General features: G+C 35.3%; 1 protein-coding gene across 1 annotated transcript in view; it reads right to left on the reverse strand.

The window, feature by feature from the left end:
• Positions 1-16,148, reverse strand: part of Smp_169660 (hypothetical protein) — a gene marked incomplete at its 5' end in the record, with an annotated part of 28,439 nt that extends 12,291 nt beyond the window's left edge. Inside the window, 8 exons of the mRNA XM_018797089.1 lie at positions 925-1,050; positions 4,553-4,732; positions 7,957-8,364; positions 10,439-10,602; positions 11,104-11,552; positions 12,700-12,738; positions 14,481-14,823; positions 15,984-16,148. Coding sequence (XP_018652165.1) covers positions 925-1,050; positions 4,553-4,732; positions 7,957-8,364; positions 10,439-10,602; positions 11,104-11,552; positions 12,700-12,738; positions 14,481-14,823; positions 15,984-16,148 — 1,874 coding nt within the window. The remainder of the gene's footprint in view (positions 1-924; positions 1,051-4,552; positions 4,733-7,956; positions 8,365-10,438; positions 10,603-11,103; positions 11,553-12,699; positions 12,739-14,480; positions 14,824-15,983) is intronic.
• Between the last annotated feature and the right edge of the window lie 7,456 nt (positions 16,149-23,604).

A 23,604-nucleotide genomic window follows, 5' to 3' on the forward strand; every position in this document is an offset into this window, starting at 1 on the left:
GTGTGTCAAAGAACAAATTCCTGTTTGGGTTTTTGTTGACCAGGTTACACTGGCTTTACTAAGCGAACACTTTCTTAATAGATCTCAAAACATTACCCTTTGTGACTTTTAAAAAGAGTGTAAAACAATCAGTCGCTCAATACAGGAATATCTGATCAACTCTGAGCACTTTGGCCTACAAAAGCCATTCTTCAAAATCATTTGCACTGTTTAGCTAGTGGAATCAAAGGGAGCTCAAATAGAATGCTTTGTTCACTGCTGATGCTTTGAGAACTCATTGATTCGACCGTGAACTTTATATACAGAACAATAAGTCCAATCTCTAACACTTACTTGTTCCTAACACTTTCCAGTATGTTGTTTTATCTTTATTATTATTTTGTATTTTTTAAAGACAATAACCAGTTATAATTATTCTCGAACGATTTTTCATGATTATTATCCAATCAGTATAGGGAAATTTGTGGAGATTGTAGAACTTTCATAGTTTAAATAACGAACTGGTCTTAGGTCGGCCACAAGTGAGAACCTGTAAGCACTAGACGGTCGCTTAATCCCGGCGTGTGACCCTTCAGTAGTGTGGATTTACAACGCCGTATCCGGGAATCAAACCCACTACCTCAATTCTCTCGCAAGAACGATTGACCTTTAGTTCACTGAGTTGACATTCAACGGTGTTAATGTCTAACTTCAATCAGTTCACGATATTGTACAACTTTCATCCATTGTTTGTGGTAGATAATTGTCGTAGTTATTATAACCTTTATGCTTTGTTTCTTTATATCTATCTAGTGAACAATTATCTCTCATACTTCTGACTCGTGAATTATTTCTATCCCCTTATTCTTCTTTAACCTTTTTTAGCGGAAAAATATTGTTGCAAATTGATGATAAACAGAAATCAAGCAACACAGTAATACTCACATAAAATGTATTGGGATATCATGGAATAGATTGGAATCGATAATCGCTAACCAATTAGATAAACTGAAATCAAATGTCTTATTTGTATTTTCTGCTATTTGACTGTAAAATCCTTTTTCATGAAGTCTATAATTTGAAAAAAAAGATGCAAATAATCTAAATTAGATTTCTCATTTATCAAAATATAATGGATGCATAAAAATGAGATGAGGCAAACTATGAATAGGTAAGTATTATGTGTAGACTACAGTCGAAAGTCTGATGTATGTTTGAAAAACGTTATTATTTTGGCATTCATCTTAATGTCATTTAGTATTGTTTGTTTGAATCTTCCCATCGATTTGTTAGGACTGCAACTGGTCAGTCTCTAATTGGCATATGTGCATACTGTGCGTATTGCCTCGATATAGCCCTAATTCACAAGCATGGTAAGCAGAGATGGATAGTGGCTAGCAGTGGAATACAGTTTGATGCGCGTCTCGTCCTATTCGGGACTCATCAGCTGGTTGTACCTGCATCTCAGAGTTGATGTTCACTCTGGGACTCGAACCCAGTACCCTCGATTCAAACGCCATCGCGTTATCCACTCGGCCACTGAGTCCTGATAGCCACTTGCTTGTGCGATGGGGTGAAGTTTAAATTCATTCAGTATTGTTTGTTTGAATCTTCCCATCGATTGAATACTTAGATAAGAAAAATCAAATTCAGATCTGGTTATTCAACTTCTATATGAATTCAATATGAAATCAATGTGATTAGTGGCTTTTAATGGAACACTATATTCCCCCACAAGCTCATACACAAAGCTACATGAGCCTTACCGGATCACACTACAGAGGAACAGACCGGTCATATTTGAAACACTAAAAAGCTCAGAAGGTAAGTGGAAGACGTGGGAACAAAGAGAGAAGCTGACATAAATTCAGATCACCACCTGGTGGTTGCCAAGATGAAACTGAAAATAAAGAAATACTGTACAATTGGGGAAACAGCATTACAACCTTCCTTCGAGATACTAACAAACTCAACAAATTCACAATAACTCTCAATAACAGGTTCCAAGCTTTACAGGATCTACTGAAAGAAGAAACTACCATGGAGGACAACTGGAAAGGGATCTAAGAAGAACTAACTTCAACGTGTCAGGACGTTCTTGACCTCAGCAAGCACCATCATAAATAATGAATCTCCACCGAAACCCTGGACAAGATTGAAGAAAGGAAGAACAAGAAGACAGCAACTAACAACAGTAGAAAAAAACAGAGGAAGTCAAGGTACAAGCTGAATACACAGAAACAAACAAGCAAGTGAAAAAGAGCATTAAAGCCGACAAGCAGAAATATGTGGAAGACCTAGCAGCGACAGAGGAAAGAGAAGGAGATATGAGACAACTATATGACACAATGAAGAAACTGTCAGGGAAATATGGTAAACCAGGAGCACCAGTCAAGGACAGAGAGGGTAAGCCAATCACTTAAATCCAAGAACAAAGGGACAGATGGGTAGAACACATTGAGGAACTCTTGAATAGACCAGCTCCATTGAATCTACCGGACATCGAAGCAGCACACACAGACCTTCCTAGAGATGTCACTACTCCACCAACGATCAAAGAAATCAGGATGACTATCAGACAAATCAAGAGGGAAAAAGCAGCAGGCCCTGACAACACACCAGCTGAAGCACTGAAGTCAGACATAAAAATAACCTCAAGTACGCTTCACATTCAATTCAGGAAGATTTGGAAGAAAGAACAAGTGCCACCGACACACTGGAAAGAAGGATACCTCATCAAGATACCAAAGAAAGGAGATCTAAAAAAATGTGAGAACTACAGAGGCATCACACCAATGACAGAACTGGGAAAATTTTTCAACAGCGTTGCTGAACCGGATGAAAGACGCAGTAGACGCTCAACCTCGAGATCAACAGGGAGGATCCCGTAGTGATCGATCGTGCACAGACCACATCGCAGCACTACAGATCATTGTTAAACAGTCAATTAAATGGAACTCATTACTATGCACTAACTTCCTTAACTATGCGAAAGCATTTGACAATGTGGATAGGAGGATATTGTGGAACCTTCATCGACACTATGGAGTGAGTAGCTGATTAAATCATCGGCGCCATCCGAAACTCATACGACGGACTACACTGCAAAGTGGTGCATCGAGGACAGCTGTTAGACGCATTTTGAGTGAGGACTGGAGTCAGATGAGGGTGCTTACTCTCCCCCTTCCTCTTTCTTCTAGTGGTTGACTGGATTATGAAGACCTCCATACCTCAGGAGAAGCACGGAATAAAATGGACAAGTTGGATGCAACTAGACGGTTTGGACTTCGCAGATGATCTGGCCTTTCTGTTCTATACACATCAACAAATGCATGTGAAAACAGTCAATGTCTCAGCAACCTCTGCATTAGTGGACCTTAACATACACAATGGTTGAAGCAAGATCCTAGAATACAATACAGAGTGCATCAGCCAACCCAATCACACTCGGTGGAGAAACTATGGAAGAGGTGGAAAGTCTTACGTACCTGAGCATCATCACCGATGAACAAGGTGGATTTCATGTAGATATGAAGGCAGGGATTGGCAAAGTAAGGACGGCATTCGAACGGTTGAAGAACACGTGAAACTCAAAACAACTGTCAACCAGCATCAAAGTGAAAATCTTCAATATAAACGTCAAGACAGTCACTCCTACTGTACGGAGCTAAAACTTGGAGAACTACCACAACCATAATCAAAAAGGTATAAGTATTTATAAACAACTGTCTACGTAAGATAATCAATGTCCGTTGGCCGGATACCATCAGGAACAGCCTACTATGGGAGAGAACAAACCAGCTTCCAACTGAATAGGAAATTGGTAAAAGATGTTGGAAGTGGATAGGACATACATTAAGGAAATCATGAAACTGCATCACGAGGCAATCCCTAACTTGTAATGCTGAAAGAAACGGACAAGAGGATGGCCAAAGAACACATCACGTCAGGAAATAGAAGGAGATATGAAAGGGAGGAATAGCAACTGGAAAGAACTGGAAAGGATTGCCCAGGACAGAGTTTGGAGGAGAATGCTGGTGAGCGTCCTATGCTCCTTGATGAGTGATAACGGGCATAAGTAAGTGTGGGCTAGAAAATTAGTGATTGGTTGTTTACCTAGTCAGACTAGCAGATAATCTGACAGGTATGAGATGTGTTGTATATTTCCTCTTGTTATTGTTGTTAGTATCGATTGTTAACGTGGCGATATACTCACCTTCCAGTCAGGCCATTCACGTGTTCTTGCTTAGAGAAGTTTTGACGTCCTGTAAAACAGACACTCACAGGGTATCTAGTGTAGGTATTTGTCTAAGGAAAATTACTGTCCTGTTGGTGTGAAGGAGAAAACCAAGATTTATTTCGGTTTAAAAGTAGTTACAACTTTAGACTAGAGATAAAATTTTACTGATATACGCGATAGGGCACGCCGATTTTTAGTAGATCACTACATGATTCTGAAAATAGAATAAGCACGGTGTGTAATTTATTACCTAAGTGTTAGGTGTTATCGATCATGAACGAAAGAAATCATTACTGAACGATCATTTTTGGAAGTACCATTTTAATTACTTACTTTTCCCACAAATGTCTTGGAGTATAACATGATAATAGCATTTGACTAGTTAGTAGACCTGTTGTATGAATTGTATTCAACTCAACTGATAGATTGCCTACACCTAGTACTTCAGATATTGTTTCAGCTGATCGATAAAGCGCGAATTTTGCAATACCAAGAATTAACCATAATTCATCTCTAAAATGAAATAAAAAAATACAAAATTTTCTTGTTTGATATAAGAACTAGGATAAAAACTAGTTTTGATGAAAGCGACAGCCAAAGAGCCAAAAATTTACTCAATAAAATTTAGGTCTTTTCATATTTTGTATAGTTGTTATTTAAGGTTATTATATCAAGTTCGACACAGCCAATAGCGTGAATTTGATTCTTGATATTTGTCAGTTTACATTAGATATTTAACTCCGCAGTTAATTCATTTCATAACTAAACGGACGTATACTAAATCAAACGAATAAATTGTACTAAATAACGCTAACAAACAATGAATAATGACTACTCCTGTCAGTTCTAACACTTGATGGGAATACAACCATTCTAGATAGATTTACGCTGATCATTTCAATAATAGAATAAATTACCCATTATAAATACTCGCTGTTGCATCATAAATCAAAATTTCAAGTAAAGTAACTTCTAACGCATCGAGCTGCAGTCTGAGTTATTAATACTTTAGAATTCTGGGTCTTATCATTTTGAATCTGTGACTTAATGATGTCCTTATATCATGAAAGGCACTACTAAGAGTTATCAGTTTCTGAATACTGCTCGCTTTAGATTGTAAATCGAATATGAAAACGATTGTCATACGAAATGTCAATTTCATCCATTTAAGCTATAACGGATTAAAATAACACATAAGTAGATCAGTTTAAGAGAGATGCGCTTACATACCGCCCAACTAGTCAACTTTATCCAGGGGAATGATACAGTCAATAAATATTGCATAGTTTGACTATCTCGTCTGTAATAGACTGGTGAGTTGAATGTGGATTTCTTGTTCCTTAGGACTGGGATTCATGAACACAGAGCCGATGGAACTGACCCAAAGTCAGTCAAAACAGACCCAAACATCATTTACATCACTATGATCTGCTTCCTGAAGCCTAAGAACAAGATAGACTGGTAATAGTGTCCAACGAATATCATCTGGACATAGAGTCAATATTATTTTAGACTTATTGATTTGTGGGAAATGATTATATTTTTGATAAATGCTTTCAGGATATTGAACTAAGGTCTCAGGTGAACAGTAGTACGTTGTATGAACAAAATACCATGTACGAGATTGCTGGACTGTTGAGCAATATTTTGTAAAAATATGATTCTACTTATAAGTAGTTAAACTTTTTTTAACATATGGAGACTGTTCTGCAACAGGATCACCATTAAGGGGTAAAATTACAAGTCAGTGAGTTACATGCTTCTTAGGGCCCTGTTCAGTAACTAATGAAGAATCAACAGATACCGGACCTAGAGAGACCTTTTTCATTCTACAAAGTCATTTCATGAACTGACCTTCTCTCCCCTTTTCTAACTGAGCCTCAGGGTTGGCAAATAGTATACGATATGTAGGGTTAGTAACTCGATCTCAGCAAGTGTAAGAATTACAGAGGCATCAGTCTTCTCTCAATACCAGGAAAATTCCTCAACAGGGTGTTGTTAAACAGAATGAAGGACTACGTAGATGCCCAACTTCGAGACCAACAGGCTGGATTCCGTAAGGATCGATAGTGTACAGACCAAATCGCAACACCACGGATCATTGTGGAACAATCAATTGAACGGAATTCATCACTCTACATCAACTTCATTGACTAGGAGAAAGCATTTGATAGCGTGGACAGGACAACACCATTGAGTCTTCATCATCACTACGGCGTGCCTGAGAAGATAGTCAGTATCATACGGATTTCCTATGATGGATTAAACTGCCAAATCGTTCATGGATGACAACTCACTGACTCGTTCGGGGTAAAGACCGGTATCAGGCAAGGTTGCTCACTCTCATACTTTCATTTTCTCCTGGTGATCGACTGGATCATGAAGACATCAACATCTGAAGGGAAGCACGGGATACAGTGGACAGCTAGGATGCAGCTGGACGATTTTGACTTCGCAGATGATCTGGCTCTTCTATCACACACGCAACAGCAAATGCAGGAGAAGATGATCAGTGTAGCAGTAGCCTCAGCATCAGTAGGTCTCAGTATAAACAAAAAGAAAAGCAAGACTCTCTGATACAATACAAGACGCACCAATAGAATCACACTTGACGGAGAAGCTTTGGAGAATGTGGAAAGCTTTACATATCTGGGCAGCATCATTGATGAACACGGTGGATCTGATGCAGATGTGAAGAGGCGGATCGGCAGAGTAAGAGCAGCATATTTACAACTAAAGAACACTTGGAACTCAGAACAATTGTCAACCAACACCAAGTTCAGAATTTTCAATAAAAATGTCAAGACAGTTCTACTATATGGGGCGGAGACCTGGAGAACTACGAAAGCTATCATCCAGAACATACAAGTATTTATTAACAGTTGTCGACGCAAGATACTTCGTATCCGTTGGCCAGACACTATCAGAAACATTCTACTGTGGGAGAGAACAAACCAGACTCCAGCGGAGGAAGAAATTGGGAAGAAGCACTGGAAGTGGATAGGACACACATTGAGGAAAGCAGTTAACTGCGTCACAAGGCAAGCCCTCACATGGAATCCTGAAGGCCGAAGCAGAAGAGGAAGACCAAAGAACACATTGCGCTGAGAAATGGAGACAGACATGAAAAGAATGAACAAAACTTGGATAGAACTAGAAAGGAAGGCACAGGACAGAATGGGTTGGAGGATGCTGGTCGGCGGCCTATGCTCCATTGGGAGTAACAGGCGTAGGTAAGTAAGTAAGTAAGTATGTATGTAAGTAATTAAGTAAGTAAGTAAGTAAGTAAGTAAGTATGTATGTATGTATGTATGTAAGTAAGTAAGTAAATAAGTAAGTAAGTAAGTAGGTAGGTAAGTAAGTAAGTAAGTAATGTACGGTTAGTCAGTAGTGACAAGGAAAGACGATGACATTTATTTTACGTATTTCTTGTAGTACTGTATTTTATTAGATCGGCGGTTAGCTAAAAATCCTGAATGGTTGAATGCCAACTGAGTGGCTAGACAGTATAATACTAGGGACTAAACCTGAATAGATAGTTCTATGCATTCATAACTTATGAGTCAGCAGACAGCACGTGATTCATGGCTTTCAATGACCCTCATATCAATATCACTTCGTGATTATAAGCACTGCAGAAATTTCATCAAAAACTTAATAAGGTCAGTTATATCAATCATTCGGTAATTGCTAAATTTAACATTTATAACTCAGAAGTCATTAAAATAATTACTTACCTGAACTGCATGGAAAAATCTAAACCCGAATTTATTTTAGAAACATCAAGTTGTTGTACTGCAGACTCTAAGATTTTTGAACTAACATGTGCCATAATCTGTCTACTTAAACCTCCAGGACATGTTTGAATTAATATTGACCATATATTGGACAAAATACACCATACTGATTGAATAGGTTTACTTAAATGTTTAATATCTGATTGAGTGCCTAATATCGATTTGTTTGATTGTAATTTAAATTGGTGTGGCAACAACAGTAAGTTGAGTTTATCTAAGTAATTTAAATCTTCTTCAATTGTAAAACCAATCTTATAATAATATACTAAACTGATGTCGGTGATTTGTTCACTCAGTAGACGTATTGAAACATCGTATTCTTTTGCACATCCAAAGAAGAGGGATGTTCTATAGAAGTAAAGAAAAGTCGAAATGAACGTGATATACGAAACAGTACATAACTAATTTGGGTTGGTTGATATTTGTTAGATAATTGATTAACTTCCTTTCAAGTTGAAATTTATAACCACAAGTTCTGTGGCCAATAACTGAAATTTCGTACTTTCTTTTTGAATTAACTCAAAATATAGCTAGACATTGTTCTTTGACTTCCTTTGTATTATCGCTGACTTATGTCGTGTCTGTGTTGAATAGATTTAGCTTTTTATCGGAATATGAGATTACGGTACTGTGAAGTGAATCTATAAAGTGATTTGACCTGAGAAATGTTGATCACTGAAATCAGTCGCGGTAACTTAGATGGATGACTTGAAAGTCACAAAGTCCAAGTACCTTGAGGATGATTCTAATAGATGGGTCACTGAAAAATAATGACTTTTTATTAAATAAAAAAAGACGATAGCTTTCCAATACCCTTTGACTTTTATTATTGACCAGACAATATCAGTTAGTGACATAAATAATCAAATGATCAGATTAATATGAAACCGAAGTCTGTAAAAGTTAGTATCACATTGTGATGAAGATACACTTAATCAATCGCTATCAAGCTCTCAATATATTAGCTTATTTCCATAAATCATATTGGAAAAGAATGGCATTTCATGATTGATTGATCACTAAGTACAAATCAATGTTGTATGTGTTTAGTCTTTTAGTGTTGGTCGAATTCTATCGATTAATTTGCAATGCGGCCATAAGTGGAAGTGACTTAATATCATGTTAACGGTAGGCATTTGAAGCTATTTTAGTTGTTGAGCTGTTAGACATCGTGTTTTACTGCTTCTAGGCAGATCTTCAGTGTGCCACAATCAGAACAGAATAGTAGAATTTCAAGTTATATATATATGCTTTGAAATTTTGATAAATTATTAAAGTATTTTAGTGCTAGACCTTCCAGTTCGTAGAGCAGTTTTATGGACAGTTTTTGAGAGTTGTATATTGAGTATATTGGATGGCTGACAAATAACAACTGAAGCCAAAATGAATGTAGATAGGTTATTTAAATACAGTACTACACACTGATGTTTAGACTAAGAGGTAATAATGTTAATAATCAACGAGTAATTGATTCACTTAATAGCATGCTAATAATTCTATATCATTGGTATACAATTGTGTCACTCCCATTAGCGCTGAACTTAACCAACTATTAAGATCTCGCTAGAAATTAAGGAATCTTTATCGACTTACAACTAACAGTTAGCATATCACTGGGGTCAGTTTTACTTAAAGAAGACACTAATGAATAAGTAGTCTTGGATCCAGGTTTTGAACTATTTGACGCTCATTACGTTTAAGGTTTGAACAGAACTATTATCAACATCCTTAAGATCAACTGTCGGATTTGGAGAAAATAGCCTTTCCAGACTGTATTTAGTAAAAATGTTAGTATTCACGAATTAAATGTTCTTGAGTGAATTCATCTAGTAAGTTGATGCTACTGAATTCACAAACAAGATTTATGAATTCCAAATGTGTACATACGTATTAATACATCGATCAGCAGTTAGAACTCTATTATAAAAATTAACTAATGCCCAGGAAACACTTAACTTAGGAATGAATTCTTTTTATACATCTCACTGGTTAATTCAACAACCTACAGTATAATTGCTTTAAATCTCTTCTTGTCAAAAAGTTTACCAAACTTGAAACTTACACATTATGCTGTCCATTAAACTTGAATGATTTAACTGGGAATTCATTTTCTCTATCAAATATTGATGCCAATAAGCTACACAATGCACGCAGACTTAAACAATCTGAAATACATAAAGCTAATTTTTCAATCCCATTTAAATCCCAGTCAACAGATAATGTAATTGTGCCCAGTTGTGCAGTTAAACCGACAAATTCCACAGTATCATTCTTATTTTCATTATTTTCCGTAGCAGAGTTATCAGTAACATCAACATTGGATGACTTATTTAATCCATGGCCATTTAAAATAGTAAGTAAAACAGTGATCACTTCAAAAATCAATGGTCTCAGACTATCATCATTTAAATTATCTGTATACTGCCTGTTGTTTAAATCATCATCAGATTTCTCAAAATTATTGTTTGAATTTTCCCGGTTGTCTGATTGAGATTTGGACTGTTGTTCATTGATTTCCGTTTGTAATAAATTTAATATCATCGGCAGAAGAATTTCAAGATTGAATGCGATAAAAGCCTCTAAAGACTGATTATAAGTTAAAACAGAAAGAAAAATAAATAACTCAGTTAAATAATCTACAACGACAGCAAACTGTTATCCACAAATTCAAATAATTAGTTACTTTGATGACATTCTGGAAGTACAAATTACAATTTTGTCTTAGCTGAAGCTTTCTGACTGACAACTGTTATCCCTATCAAGTTGATTATCTTTATCGGGACAATGTTTACAAGTTAATGGATTTGTATAGATGATGTTTTATAGTTTAAAACAGAAAGTTGGGAACCAGAACTTTAAACAAGAGAACATTCAAATTTGGATAAAATCACACAGTGAATAAATGATAGACATAATGTGGATCAAAAAATTGGTTTTTGGTTATACTGAAGTTTCGTCGTTTAGATAAACTTTTTCAATTATAGGAGGATATCATCTATGATTGGAGCTATTTCTAATAATAACATTGAAACCAATTTGTACAAACTCAATACTAAGTGATTATTTTAACTTAAAAACACTACATACCTTACTAATATAAATTCTAGGCATAGGTAAACCTGCTCCTGTTCCAACAGCACCGTTCCATGAACACAGCATATTTTGCGTTGTTAAACCAGGATTGAATTGTTCATCGAGTATATTTTGATTTTTATGATACCAAAAATCACTAAAACATAAATCCGATGGATTGAATAACTGTCCGTGTACTGATGTAGCAAATACTGGAGTTTGCAAAAGTATATTTAAACAGTTATAATATTCAATATTCAGATTATTTCCGCATTGACTTGAATCCGTTTTACTACTCATCATAATATCAATTGCAGTTGGATTACATCCAAATTGTAATTGACTAGCATAATCTTGTAGAGTTTGCAATGTTGCGTGAATTAAACATTTCATTAACGATTTATTTATTGTATAAACTGGTTCCCATAAAATTATTTCTGCCTCTCTAGAAATATTCACTTTTTCTAGAAGTGACAGGTAAGAAATAAGACGATATGGTAAAAAATATTTAGTTAGAGGATGTGAATCTTGCGCGCAAATTTGGCGTAGCTTTGTTCTAAATACACTGAGGTATTTGTGACATATAATTTAGTTGTTTCGTGTCTTCCTGAAATCCAACATTTTCAAATCCTGTAAATCAAGCTCTGACCAAATTAGAAATAGAGCTAACTAGGAACTCTAAAAGGCATATTCCTTTGAAAATGCAAATAGTGGTGGACCTTTTTATAAATAAAGTTTCGATCCAACTCAGTGAAGTAAATAAATTGGAATTAAGAAGTTAGAACTTATCAAATAGTGTTCAGGTTCATTCCAATGAAGTTTATTTCAATGATCTGGAGGTCAGAAATTAAGGCAATATTTGAAGTCTCCTTTTAGTTCATGACTCCAATGAAATTCAAAAGAAATTTTATAACTTATTTTATTCTACTTATAAGTAACTTGAGTTTAATCATTATGAACGAAATTCAGGAAATCAAGCGTTTATTGTAGGGTGTAGTAGTCTTATTCCCTAGAGCATACACCTGGGTAGCCTGAATTAATGTCATGAATTTACGTTATAATCCTGTACAGGCCTGTGTTAGAACTGATTTGAGGTTAAACAATCATGTGACAATTAAATGTAATAATTTAACTATACTAACTAGTTAGTATTTACTCATATGATTAATTATAAGTTCTTGTTCATATGAAAATTCTACATACACATGATTGTTCACATGTTTGTCTGTCATGCTGCAATAACCACCTGGACTATGTAGGATTACTCAACAATTCATAGAACAATTGGTAGCCACATTGATCAACACATACCATAAAAGTAAACAATACATCACCAAATAATTCATTCATCTTCGCTCTCGGTTTGCTCTGTTGATTAGCGCGCCCGAAATATAATATTCTCTGTCAATTCCCGTTTTAAATTCTTTGCTTTTATACTGGTAGCAACTGTCGTGGTATATTTGGTCAAGTCGACAGATGATGTGAGGTTACACGGGGTAATTGCGCATTGGATTGAGATCAAATCTACTTATGAGTAAGAGACAGCATTTTGAAAAACATCGATTATATTGTAGAGTACAAATGTACTTTTGAGGTGGAAAATTGTCTTACCTGGAATTGTTGATATATCACTTGGTTTTTTTAATGCACCTAAAAAACAACAACAACAACGTTTGAATAATAATACTCCGTCTGTCTTGCTAATGGTGTGTTCTTCAAAAGTATAAATTCATTCATGAATATTAGTTAAAAGTGACATACACTTTGGATAGGCCTTATTACACCCAACCAAAATATTGCATAACATAATGGAGTAATTATAAAATGAAATAGAATCTAGTGAAGGAGAATAACGAATCGAATGCATTGACATTATCTTCATGTGAACAGTGATAAACAACTAAGATATTCTTAAGACCGTAAACCAATGACACGAATTGAAAAGAACGATAAATCATTTTGTATATAGAACTTGGGATTCCTTATGTGGATGAATAAAGTTTCAGGAATGCATTAAAGATGAGAATTTGAGGTGTTTGGTGAATTTCTTTGCACCTAATACACGACTTCGGTTTAAAAGTTCCTCACAAATGAATGGTTAGTTTTAATTCAACTTTTTACCGCAGTACTTCCTGGAAAAAAGTTGCACCATTCTACGGCTACATGGAATAATATTTATAATCTTTTGGATAGGCCAAGTATCCAGTATAAAATATGATTTACTTTCTAAGAGTATATAAACCTTATACAACTTTTCAGGTCTGAAGATTGTTGAAAAATACTCTCGCTTCCCTTGTTTGCATTGATACGTTGCATAAAGTTCACATATTTGGTGTATTCAAGGAAGTTGTCTAAAACAGATGTTTGGCTTTTCATATGTGCCAGTAAACTGTCTGATAGTCTTAGTATTAGATAGTAGGGAGATCCAAACAAATCAAAATCTGTGCAACGAGGTAAGTCATCGCTGTCAACTTGGAATAGCAGGGACATTTAGAAACCTTTTGCCTTTTTTGTTTATCATAAATTTTATTTACATACATAACATCGATTCTTTCAAATCAGACTAGCTTATCTTAACGCCAAACCTCTACGGTAAACATTTATTTACTTATCGATTTATACATATATGGGCTTCGATGACGTTCTGAAAGATAATGACAACTCTGAAATTAAACTACCCAACTCGGACAACTCACTACCATCAAAACCTTTTGGTCTTCCAAAGACACTGCTTTAAATGTAACTAATTTCCAAACTCTGAAATTGTACAACTATTTAAAAAAAACTCGTCGGACGAAGTAATAAATTGGTGTATCCGGTAAATGCTGTGGCCCAAATGTATACAAAACTGAGGTGATGAAAAAAGTTGGTTTTTGTGCAAATAGAAGTTAAGTCTGTTTTCATTCAACGCAAAACGTTTCCTAAACAGCTGTTTAACTAGATAAACCAGGTTTGTACTAGTCTTTCTGTCTAGCAATCATCTGGTCAGTTCATTTTCCATGAGCCATGATATGTGTTACTGAATATGTAATTATTTTTGAAACGGGGAAAAATATGCCCATATTTCGTTGCCATGCGTGCTGAAGACAGAATTCGGCAAACTAATTTAAGAAAAAACCTGGCCAGTAGTCGAGTATTGTAGCAATTAGTGTGAAAACATGAAGGAGTAATTCTGAGAACCATTCAAGCTGGAGTGTGATGTATGTATTCAGGTTTATACTTTTCGTTCTGTGCCAGAGGCCAAATTGTAGAAGGTCACAAAAGTATTCATTGTTCAAATGTGTTTCATATTGATAATTAAGTATCTTTGAAGTTAACTTCTCTAACATATTCCTTGTTATTTAAAATGTGAATGAAACCAAACCACACTCTTTGGCAACATACTGGCTTACTTTTAGGTTTGTGGGACTCAAGAGGGCTACAAGAGTGATGCCTTGTATCCACAGTGTATTCATATGATTGATCGCAAAAGAAAAAGGAATCAAAAAAGCTCAGGTCGAAGACTGTACTAGGATTTGTTTTTGAACTTTTGAATTGTTCACCCAACAGGTCGCTTGAACTATCACTAAGTAATATTTCCCTATGAATATCCGTTTTGGCAGAATCTAGTTGAGTTGAAAGATTTAGCTGAATTCTTTTCAGTTGTTTTGATATATTAGACCATATCTTTAAAATTTCATTGATATTACGTAATTCTCGTAAAGAAAGCTTTCCAAAATCATCACTTAATAGTTTCTGAAAATGATATAAAATAACCTGTTAAAGATTCAAAATACATAACCATGAGACTGAAGCTAATGAACACGGAATCAAAAACATTTATTAGTCAAAGAGATCAGATTTCCACTATGTAGGCTTAAAATCAGTATACGGTTGTGTAAAATATCATTAGTCGTTAGTCCGATGGTGCAGTTTTGGGAAATGTATTTCCATCTGTTTGAGAGAAAACTTAACACTAACACAGTCTAGACCTAAATATCGATCATTTGCCTAACAATAAATAGTTACGAAAATAGCGCTCATAAACTTCAGTACTCGACTAAAACCTTATTTATTGTTACATTGGATCGAGATCGTGGGCGGTGTATTTTACAAGTTATCGTCTTCCTTGATACGGTAATGACAGCAAAGTTTATAATTTTTGAGTTTAAAATGAATAAGCACACAATGTTTGCCACATACAGTTTTGTTGATGGAAATGAACGTGGTGATACATGCATATAAGACTTGTTACATTTTATTAGTTCTCATGAATAAATAGATAAGGAGCACATAACCTGGAGAAACAATTAAATCTCTTCTACTGGGTTACCATGAGAAAAATAATTGGCTATCTTGACTATATCATCAAGTCTCTGTTCCTAATCAAAGGATGGCTACAAAAGGGTGCGTGAATAAAAATGAAAATGGGCTTGTCACATCAACTGTGTTTGATTATAACTACTTTGCACTTCTGAATCAATGACGAAATGAACATAAAATGCACGAGAGCCAATGATACAAAACCTTCACTTATCCGCTCAGATGTAAATATACAACACTACAGCCTTTTATGAACTTGATATTCTTGAAATAAAACCCAAAAAGGTTTGTAATTACGTACATATCACATTACTAACCTGAATATATAATTGTGACAGTAGTACTTTGGAGTGAGTCACTTTTGACAACTTCCTAAGGTAAATTACCAGAGTATTCACAAGATCAAAGCTCGATGACGAGTAGAAATCGTCAAGAACACAAAACAGAACATTCGCGTAATCTTTCCACCGAGAGAGCATTTCGCAAAGAGTGATGTTTGAGTTATCCGAAAAAGTATACTGCTGAAGAAATTCTTCAGCATCTGAAAGGTATTTCTAAGTAAAATGTTACTATTAATGAGGTTCCAGACTAACAGATACAGATTTTTCTTTGTTTTCTGCAAACAAAAGGTCAGCTATTTTTCTTCTGTACTTTTTAAAATTGTCAATATTGTATGTGTGTTGTTGGATGAGCAAAAGACGTTTATGTATATCCGCGAGCAGATTATCATAGGCAGCATTCATTTCTCTGCTTTCCATGCACTCCAATCTTAACCGAAAGTTGTGTGTATTTATGTGTACTAAAAAGTTAATAACTCCATTATATTTTTCAGTGAAAGCATCATATGAATTCACCCCACTAAACTTCAGATCCTCTACCTACAAAGTGAAGCACAGATCTGTGGCTTACCATGAGTGAAAGAAATGTTTTGATTTCATTAACGGAAAGCCTTAAAGAATGGTTAAGATTTATATCTAACAATTCCTGTAGAGGATGATTGTTTTTGTGAGTTATTCCAGCACATATCGAAGCCCTTAAGCAATAGCTTGTGAACAAAATCTGGTTACTTCAGTTTATATTCATCTCTTTCTTTACCGATGAAATTTGCAAGTTTGTTCATCCGGTAAATGACGGAATACATTTTGTCGCCACTACATAAAAGAGGCCAGTACAATAAAAAGGCGCACTAAAACAAATCAAAGGTTCAAATTGTTGCAAACGGAATTCCACTGTTAGGAATTATAGATTGATGTCGTCAAAATGAATAGATCTATCCACTTTTTAACTTTTGTGGAGGAAAAACAGCTAACAAAAAGTTTTTAAGATGTGTACAAGATAGTGGTAGTCTGTTATGACCGAAACTACTCCCGTATTTGACCAGTTATATATTATCAAATTCGTCTGTGAAATCCCTACAGTTTTACATTTTCAAACTTTTTTTATGCAGCAGAACTGTCTAGTGATATTCCATACTTTTCCTCAATCTTTACCTCCCACTGTGGACCTGAATATTTTGGTTTGGTAGTAATAATGTTTCGTCGTATTTTGAGTATTTGATCCTTCATAATCTCACAATCTATTGTGACTATCTCATCACGGTTAGAAACAAGTGTCATACGTGGATAGTAAGTATATAAAGCAGAAACAATGGCATCAGAATTTATAACCGTTGATGTCTCACGTCACACACCAGAACAAAGTGAATGATAATTTGTGAAGAAAGTCCTTAGATAGGGAAGCTTTACTTTAATCCGAGTAATAAGTTTGAGCACGGAGCGACAGTAGTCAAAAATTTGACTAATGTTAGTTTCAAGCTGGTCTTTCATATTAGGCAGTCCACATACTTGTTTTTTATCTGTAGACTACTAACTTTGGTGATCTATGTCGATAATTGGGGTCTACCAGAGTTGTGACCTTCAAGCTTATATTTCTCTGTAAGTACTTAATACGAGTTACTCTCTCGTGGCAACCGAGATCTGCAGCTACTTTGGCGACCGTACTGAACAAACATTGGGTTATTGAAGAGAAGCATTCATTCGAATAGGTTGAAGAAACACATTATGATTACTGTCGCATGGGCCAGTTTACGGTGTGCAATTGATCAATATGATTCGGTCATCCTTACCTTGACGAAGCTCAGTCAATTGTTTGACATCCAGGTGCCTGCTTTTGGGATGATTTGGTTATTGTTCAGTTTTTTTACTCGCCCTATTTATCTACACAGTGAGAAGTTGATGTCCAAGTACTTGTGCTGGAAACAGAATGATGTATTTAATATCGAGTAACTGCGCCCACATGGCCGAGCCATAAAATCTCGACTAAGTATCTCCGCATTCACGTTATATAATTTCCATCAGTTTTAAACGGTTAATGTAAGCTCAGATTGAAAGATCGTGTGGTCAGAAAACAGTGTTATTCCACTAACATTATAAATCAGCTAATTTTTAAAGACTTTTCGGAGAATTCAGTAAGTTACAACTGGCTCATACTCTTTAAACATTCAGTTAGTAGATGACTGACAAATAGATTGCATTGGCTTTGTACAAACTCCGTGGCTGTCTACGTCTGAATAATTGAATTATTCGACCATTAGACGACAGTCTTACGAACGCGTGAACAGAAATTCGATTGATCAGGTGGCCTGAATCAGCCTTGTAGGAGTGGCTATTCTTGTATAACTCACCAGTTCTCTAGTTTCACAGATCTAATATCCCACGCTCGCCCTTTCATCATCGTGGTCTGTCTGTTGAATCGTATTTAAAAAGTCTACAAATCTTTAACATAATTAGTATCCAAATTTTCATTAAGCTGAATTTATTATTATTAAAACGCATTTGATCAGGATAGTACATACAAGTTATTGAAATTCTTTAAAATAGAACATCTGTTCTTGGCTTTTTAAAATGAGGAATATATTTCAGTTAATATGTAATATCTATGACTTTTAACCACTGAACAATGGTAGACTATGAAACAAATTGACAATTATTAAACATGCATTGAATTAACAATCAGAGTAGAATATTTCATTATGTAGGTTTGTTAAAGTTATCGTTGAAAATATTAATTTACCAATCATTGAGATCATCCTACACTCAATGTAAAGAAATATTGATAAGAGAAAATTACACAAGTATCGACTTACTTTCCTAGTGGTTCAGCCAATAGTTGCACTAATGCATCAAACCATAAAGGCCATTCTTCATGATTTAATAATGTTCGGATTGATAATTTACACTTTTCTGATCTAAAAAAAGTCAAAAAGGGATTCTAAATTAAATCCCTAAAAGAAAATATAGATTTGTAATACATAAAATCGATGTGTTGTAACGATAAATATTTTTTGTTTTCAATCTAAGTATGGAAATTATTCTGTAATGTAAATATAAGTATTAGATATGGTAAATAAATTACTCTTTATTGACGGTTATTGTATCAAAAGGAAACCATGTGTATTCTGTTTCCAGATTTATCACAGCTAAGGACTGTTATTTTAACTTATACTATTGATTATGAACATTTTCGGAAGCCAATAACAAGTATAATCACGAGTTAATCATAAACAAAGATATACTGAAGAGTCAGTGAAAACCATGAAGAATTAGAAAACTATTTTCCTTTTATTTCAGTACTAAATAACACCCAATATTTTCAACTGTATATGATAAATAGCACAAAATCTGTAGGTCTTGTTCTGAGTATTCTTACAATTTAACCACTGGATCATGATTCAACCATCTATATTGTCCAACTGAAATTCTCAGACTATACTGCACGATCTTCAATTCCCTCAATTCCTAACTCGTTCTATCCTAAGACCAAACGGATATCGAATACTCGTTAGTTTAGTTGTTTATAATGAAAAAATTGAAGATGTAAATAGAAGAAATACATGAAAACTACACGCAATGGTATGCATACAAATTTATCCAGTTCACCCAAGTTATCTGGAATTTTGGCACTAGTTTCTTTTGCCAGTGGCAGAAATTAAGATTTTGCTTAAACAATAATGTTATTCAAAGCAAGTTAACATTTTCTAATATAATCAAAGTAAACTCATTTAAAAAATTCTACGAATCTAAGAAATACCAACATAAACTGCTCCAATGTTCAATTACAAATTTCTGATAATCATTAATTTGTCTTAAACAAATCAAAGTAAATTGCTATTGTTTATTGATAATCTTACTCTGGGATTATAACTAACTCCACATATTGGTTCCAGTGAAGAAGACAAGAGTGAAATTTTGCATTATTCAAAATATGATGAAAAAGTGCATAAAATGACTGAAATGTATTACACACAAATGAATAATAAGATTTCTAATTGATATCGTGAACCGATCAGTGTTAGACCTCTTTTGAAAACCTGGAAGCACTGGACGGTTGTTTCGTCTTAGTGTGGGACTCCTCAGCATTACACTTCCATGATTCGGCACACGGGATCCGAAGCTATGACCTTAGGTAACGCGCGAACGAGGAGTAACAGGCGTAAGGAAGCAGTCTTTATCGTTGTTTTAATTGACATTATCATTTTTAGCATGCATTGGGCTATAATCGCTGAACAGTGATTTTACATATTTATTCACTTACCTGCGTAAAAAATGCAACGTCAACACATTGTTTTTGCAAACGGCGTTTTTTATTCGTTGTCTTTATTTATATTCCGTATAAAACATCTGTTTTGTGATATCTTTCATTTGTTTTCTCTTCTTTTTGCTATGTGTCTTGTGATCTTTTTTTCTCAAGCACTTAGAGTTTAAGTCGAGCATACCTTTGTCAAAGTTTGTCCTAGGGAGGGTTTACACGACTGCACGTGTGTGCAATAATCTGTGTAACGAAGAAAAATAAAGACCACGTGTTTTCTTTATTCATGTATGACACTATCTGCAGCCAAATTAACACTTTATATCTGTTGTTTATCCTCCTCAAGCCCGATTTAACGTTGTCAACCAGTCGATAAATATATACACAATCGTTGATATTCGAATAATTTCTCTTTCCGTCATTCATATTTCTGCTTTATTAGTTACAGCCTGTGATTAAAGACTATAATAGTGTTGAAATATCCTATTAAGCTACGCTGCATTATGTGGGAATTTCGGTTTGAATTCTTACTTAATAACGCTAGTAGATTTATGTTTTGATTCACTCAGTTGCTCCCAAACGTGAAGCGGAACAATTTTTAATCAACTTAACCCTGTGTTTATTATCCACGGAGGAACTTTCAAGTAGCGTTCATTCAATAACAGTTGCTTTCGTTTTCGTTGTTTATTAAACCATTCCGTAGTAAATGCTATTTGTTACCTTTGATCTAAAGTGTTATTATCACATCGTTATTATTATTAACTTTACGTACTGTTACATTTTGGATAAGATCTTGTACTGACTGCCACTACAACTTTGTCTAAGTTATCTAGATAATAGGTAATCTCGCTTAATGCCTATGTCGCTTGGTAAGAATCATAAGATGATATTAATGCAGGGTCTAGTCTTAGTCAATATATTTTCTCTCTGGCCTTTCTTCTACATAAACTTTTATTCCTAACCATCTGAAGTTTATGGTTAAAGACACACTATCTTAAATTGCACCTAAATGAATTGACTTTTTGAAATCATTTTATCTTCATCACGTATAGATGACCCACCTAAGTTGACATTTGATAATTATCATTTACAATTAACTAAGATTTTTATCGCACCATTTTAATCTTTTGCTGCAAAAACTCTTATTCTATCATCAAATTTAGTTACACTGACGATTTATCTTCTTATTCATTTCGTAATACATTTATTGACGTTTATTCTCATTCTGTCTCACAAACACACTTATTAAACTGCCTTCATATATAACTTTTCTTCCCTTCACCTTTTCACTTGGAATTAATTTTCCTTCTAAAATACTACAAATTCTATTTAAATATGGCGAATATTATGCAAGCATTAACGAAACTTGGGTATAATTTAATTTCTGAAGAAACACGAACTGATTTCTTTGCGATGCTTTAACACCAATAAACTGTTTGTAGATAATAATAATAATAACTGAAGTTAAAATGGTGACTTTAAACGATACTACAAGTCTATAATTTTCAGTATTAGGAATGTTGTCGTTATCGGATTACACAACTTTGTACGGGAACCTAACAGCCTATGTCGATCGCTTGAACGTCTGTAAAAACTTGAACTATTTGAAGAACCAGTTTAAATAGATTTTTAAAACATGAATACTATGAAGTTAAAAAATCATTAGACACGCTAAATTGTTGCAATTCTTTCAAAATTTCATGAATAATTATCTTACTTCCAACTTCGGTTTTTCCTTTTCAGTCACAGCAAATATATCCTTAACGTTTTGTGTTCATTGTCGATCATCTTGAGGCCTCAAACAGCACTTATTCTAGAGATTAGCTTTTGGCTATTCTCTCACTCAACACTTTTAATGGTGCAGGTAAAACATCGTCGTGGTAGACCAGCATCCCTTTTATCGGTCGACAATAGAATGCGATGTGACAACTGTGACAAGTGGTATCACAGCGTGTTTACTGGACTCACGCCGGCTGCAAACAAAAGGTGCTAAAAGCCACTGTAACGTGGGTTACTCAGAGTACAATGTAACACAAATCTCTGCTAGTTCTCGAGGATATTGGGCTGATGAACATAATTATAAAGCAGTCTTCAGATGAACAGACAGCAGCTGGTGAGCAGCTTTCAGTTCCAAGGTAAGCAGGTGGAGCTATCCTGGGTTAAGCTTTAGATTTAAATGAGACCATGAAGGTGAACCCTAACGGACAGCAAACACACATATGTAGGCGTGATTTAAAGATAAAAGAAGAAGTAAGTTGAAAGGAAACAAGTTATGGGCAGTACTGAGATATGTGAATCTAAGGTTTCATCTCCGGATTCATATGTCAACGCAAAAACAGATTGTGGTGGAGTAAAGCTCGGGAGGTGTGAATGACGTGATCAAGCGACAAATCGAGACCGAGGTTTGGCTCACGTTTTTGCTCAGAAAAGAAAGGAATCAGAGTAGGACCTTCTCATCTGGCGTCAAACCGGACTGTAGGAATGAGATTTCAGGAGACAATTTTACAGCTTGTTAAATGGACCTCTCTGACAGGTGAGTCATCTTTCATAAGTTAAGAGAATCTTCCGAAAAGGAACCAACGGCTAGACTTAAACAAGACCCCAGCCACATTAAAACTACAATAAGCGAGCTGCCCCGAGAAACAGTAGCAGGAGTTTGAGATCTACAAGCTGCAAAGAATGGGACAAAAATTGGATTCTCACGGTACTCAGAAGAGCCGCCTCTAAAATGTTATCTTTTCTTCAGCTGAAGAAAGCAATATAATACTCAGAAACTCACACCAACTAACAGGATCCGGAATATACGTCCGTGGTGCTCTCAGCCTGGTTCATCGTATTAAAAGACGATCGGCAGAGGTAGAAGTAAATGAGCGTCACCGGAATGCTGACGAAATCTCGTACCTTAATGGTTTTTAAGTTGCAAAAGTTCGGAGCGAATCGATTCCCCAACCACTCTATGTGGTAAGGAAACGTTCTCCACAGATTTAAAGGTGTGTTTTTCCAATGGTCACAGTCCACCCAATCAAATGGCGGAGCTCAAAATATTGATGGACACAGTGAACCCTGATGTCATTGCCATCTCAGAAACATGGGTAAAGTCAGAAGTGTTAAATTAAATTGCTTGGGTTTTTTACCTAGTGGGGCTGCAGACTGAACGATACACGAAAAGCACCCTGACCATACGAGCTGTCGAGATAGTGGCACATAATTCAGGGACATGTGGACTAGTGAGTTGCAAGCTGGAATGTAAACGGTAAGATATTGAATTAATTGTAGTACCTGGCAATCCAGAATGTGTAGTGGATGACTTTCTCCTGGGAAACTTAAGTTTTGGTGTAATAGAGGTAAAAGCCTTATAGTAGGCGATTTTTATGCACCGTATATAAACTGGAGATACTTAGAAGTGGGGTCACCAACAACATTTGACCGCAAATTGTTAGAAACTCCAACCGCTGTATCTCTATTCCAGTACACTAGACATCCAACCAGAAATGACTTACAGAGCTCCTTGTCTCTCCTGGACTTTACACACGGTGATAACATCGGTCAACTGACTTTCTCACCACCTCTGGGGAGAAGTGATCATGTCGTCATCTTATTCAGGTTCATGACTAGGATGGCCTGTCC

This window comes from Schistosoma mansoni, chromosome 4, assembly GCF_000237925.1.
Source record: "Schistosoma mansoni strain Puerto Rico chromosome 4, complete genome".
In the NCBI taxonomy this organism is placed as follows: Eukaryota; Metazoa; Platyhelminthes; class Trematoda; order Strigeidida; family Schistosomatidae; genus Schistosoma; species Schistosoma mansoni.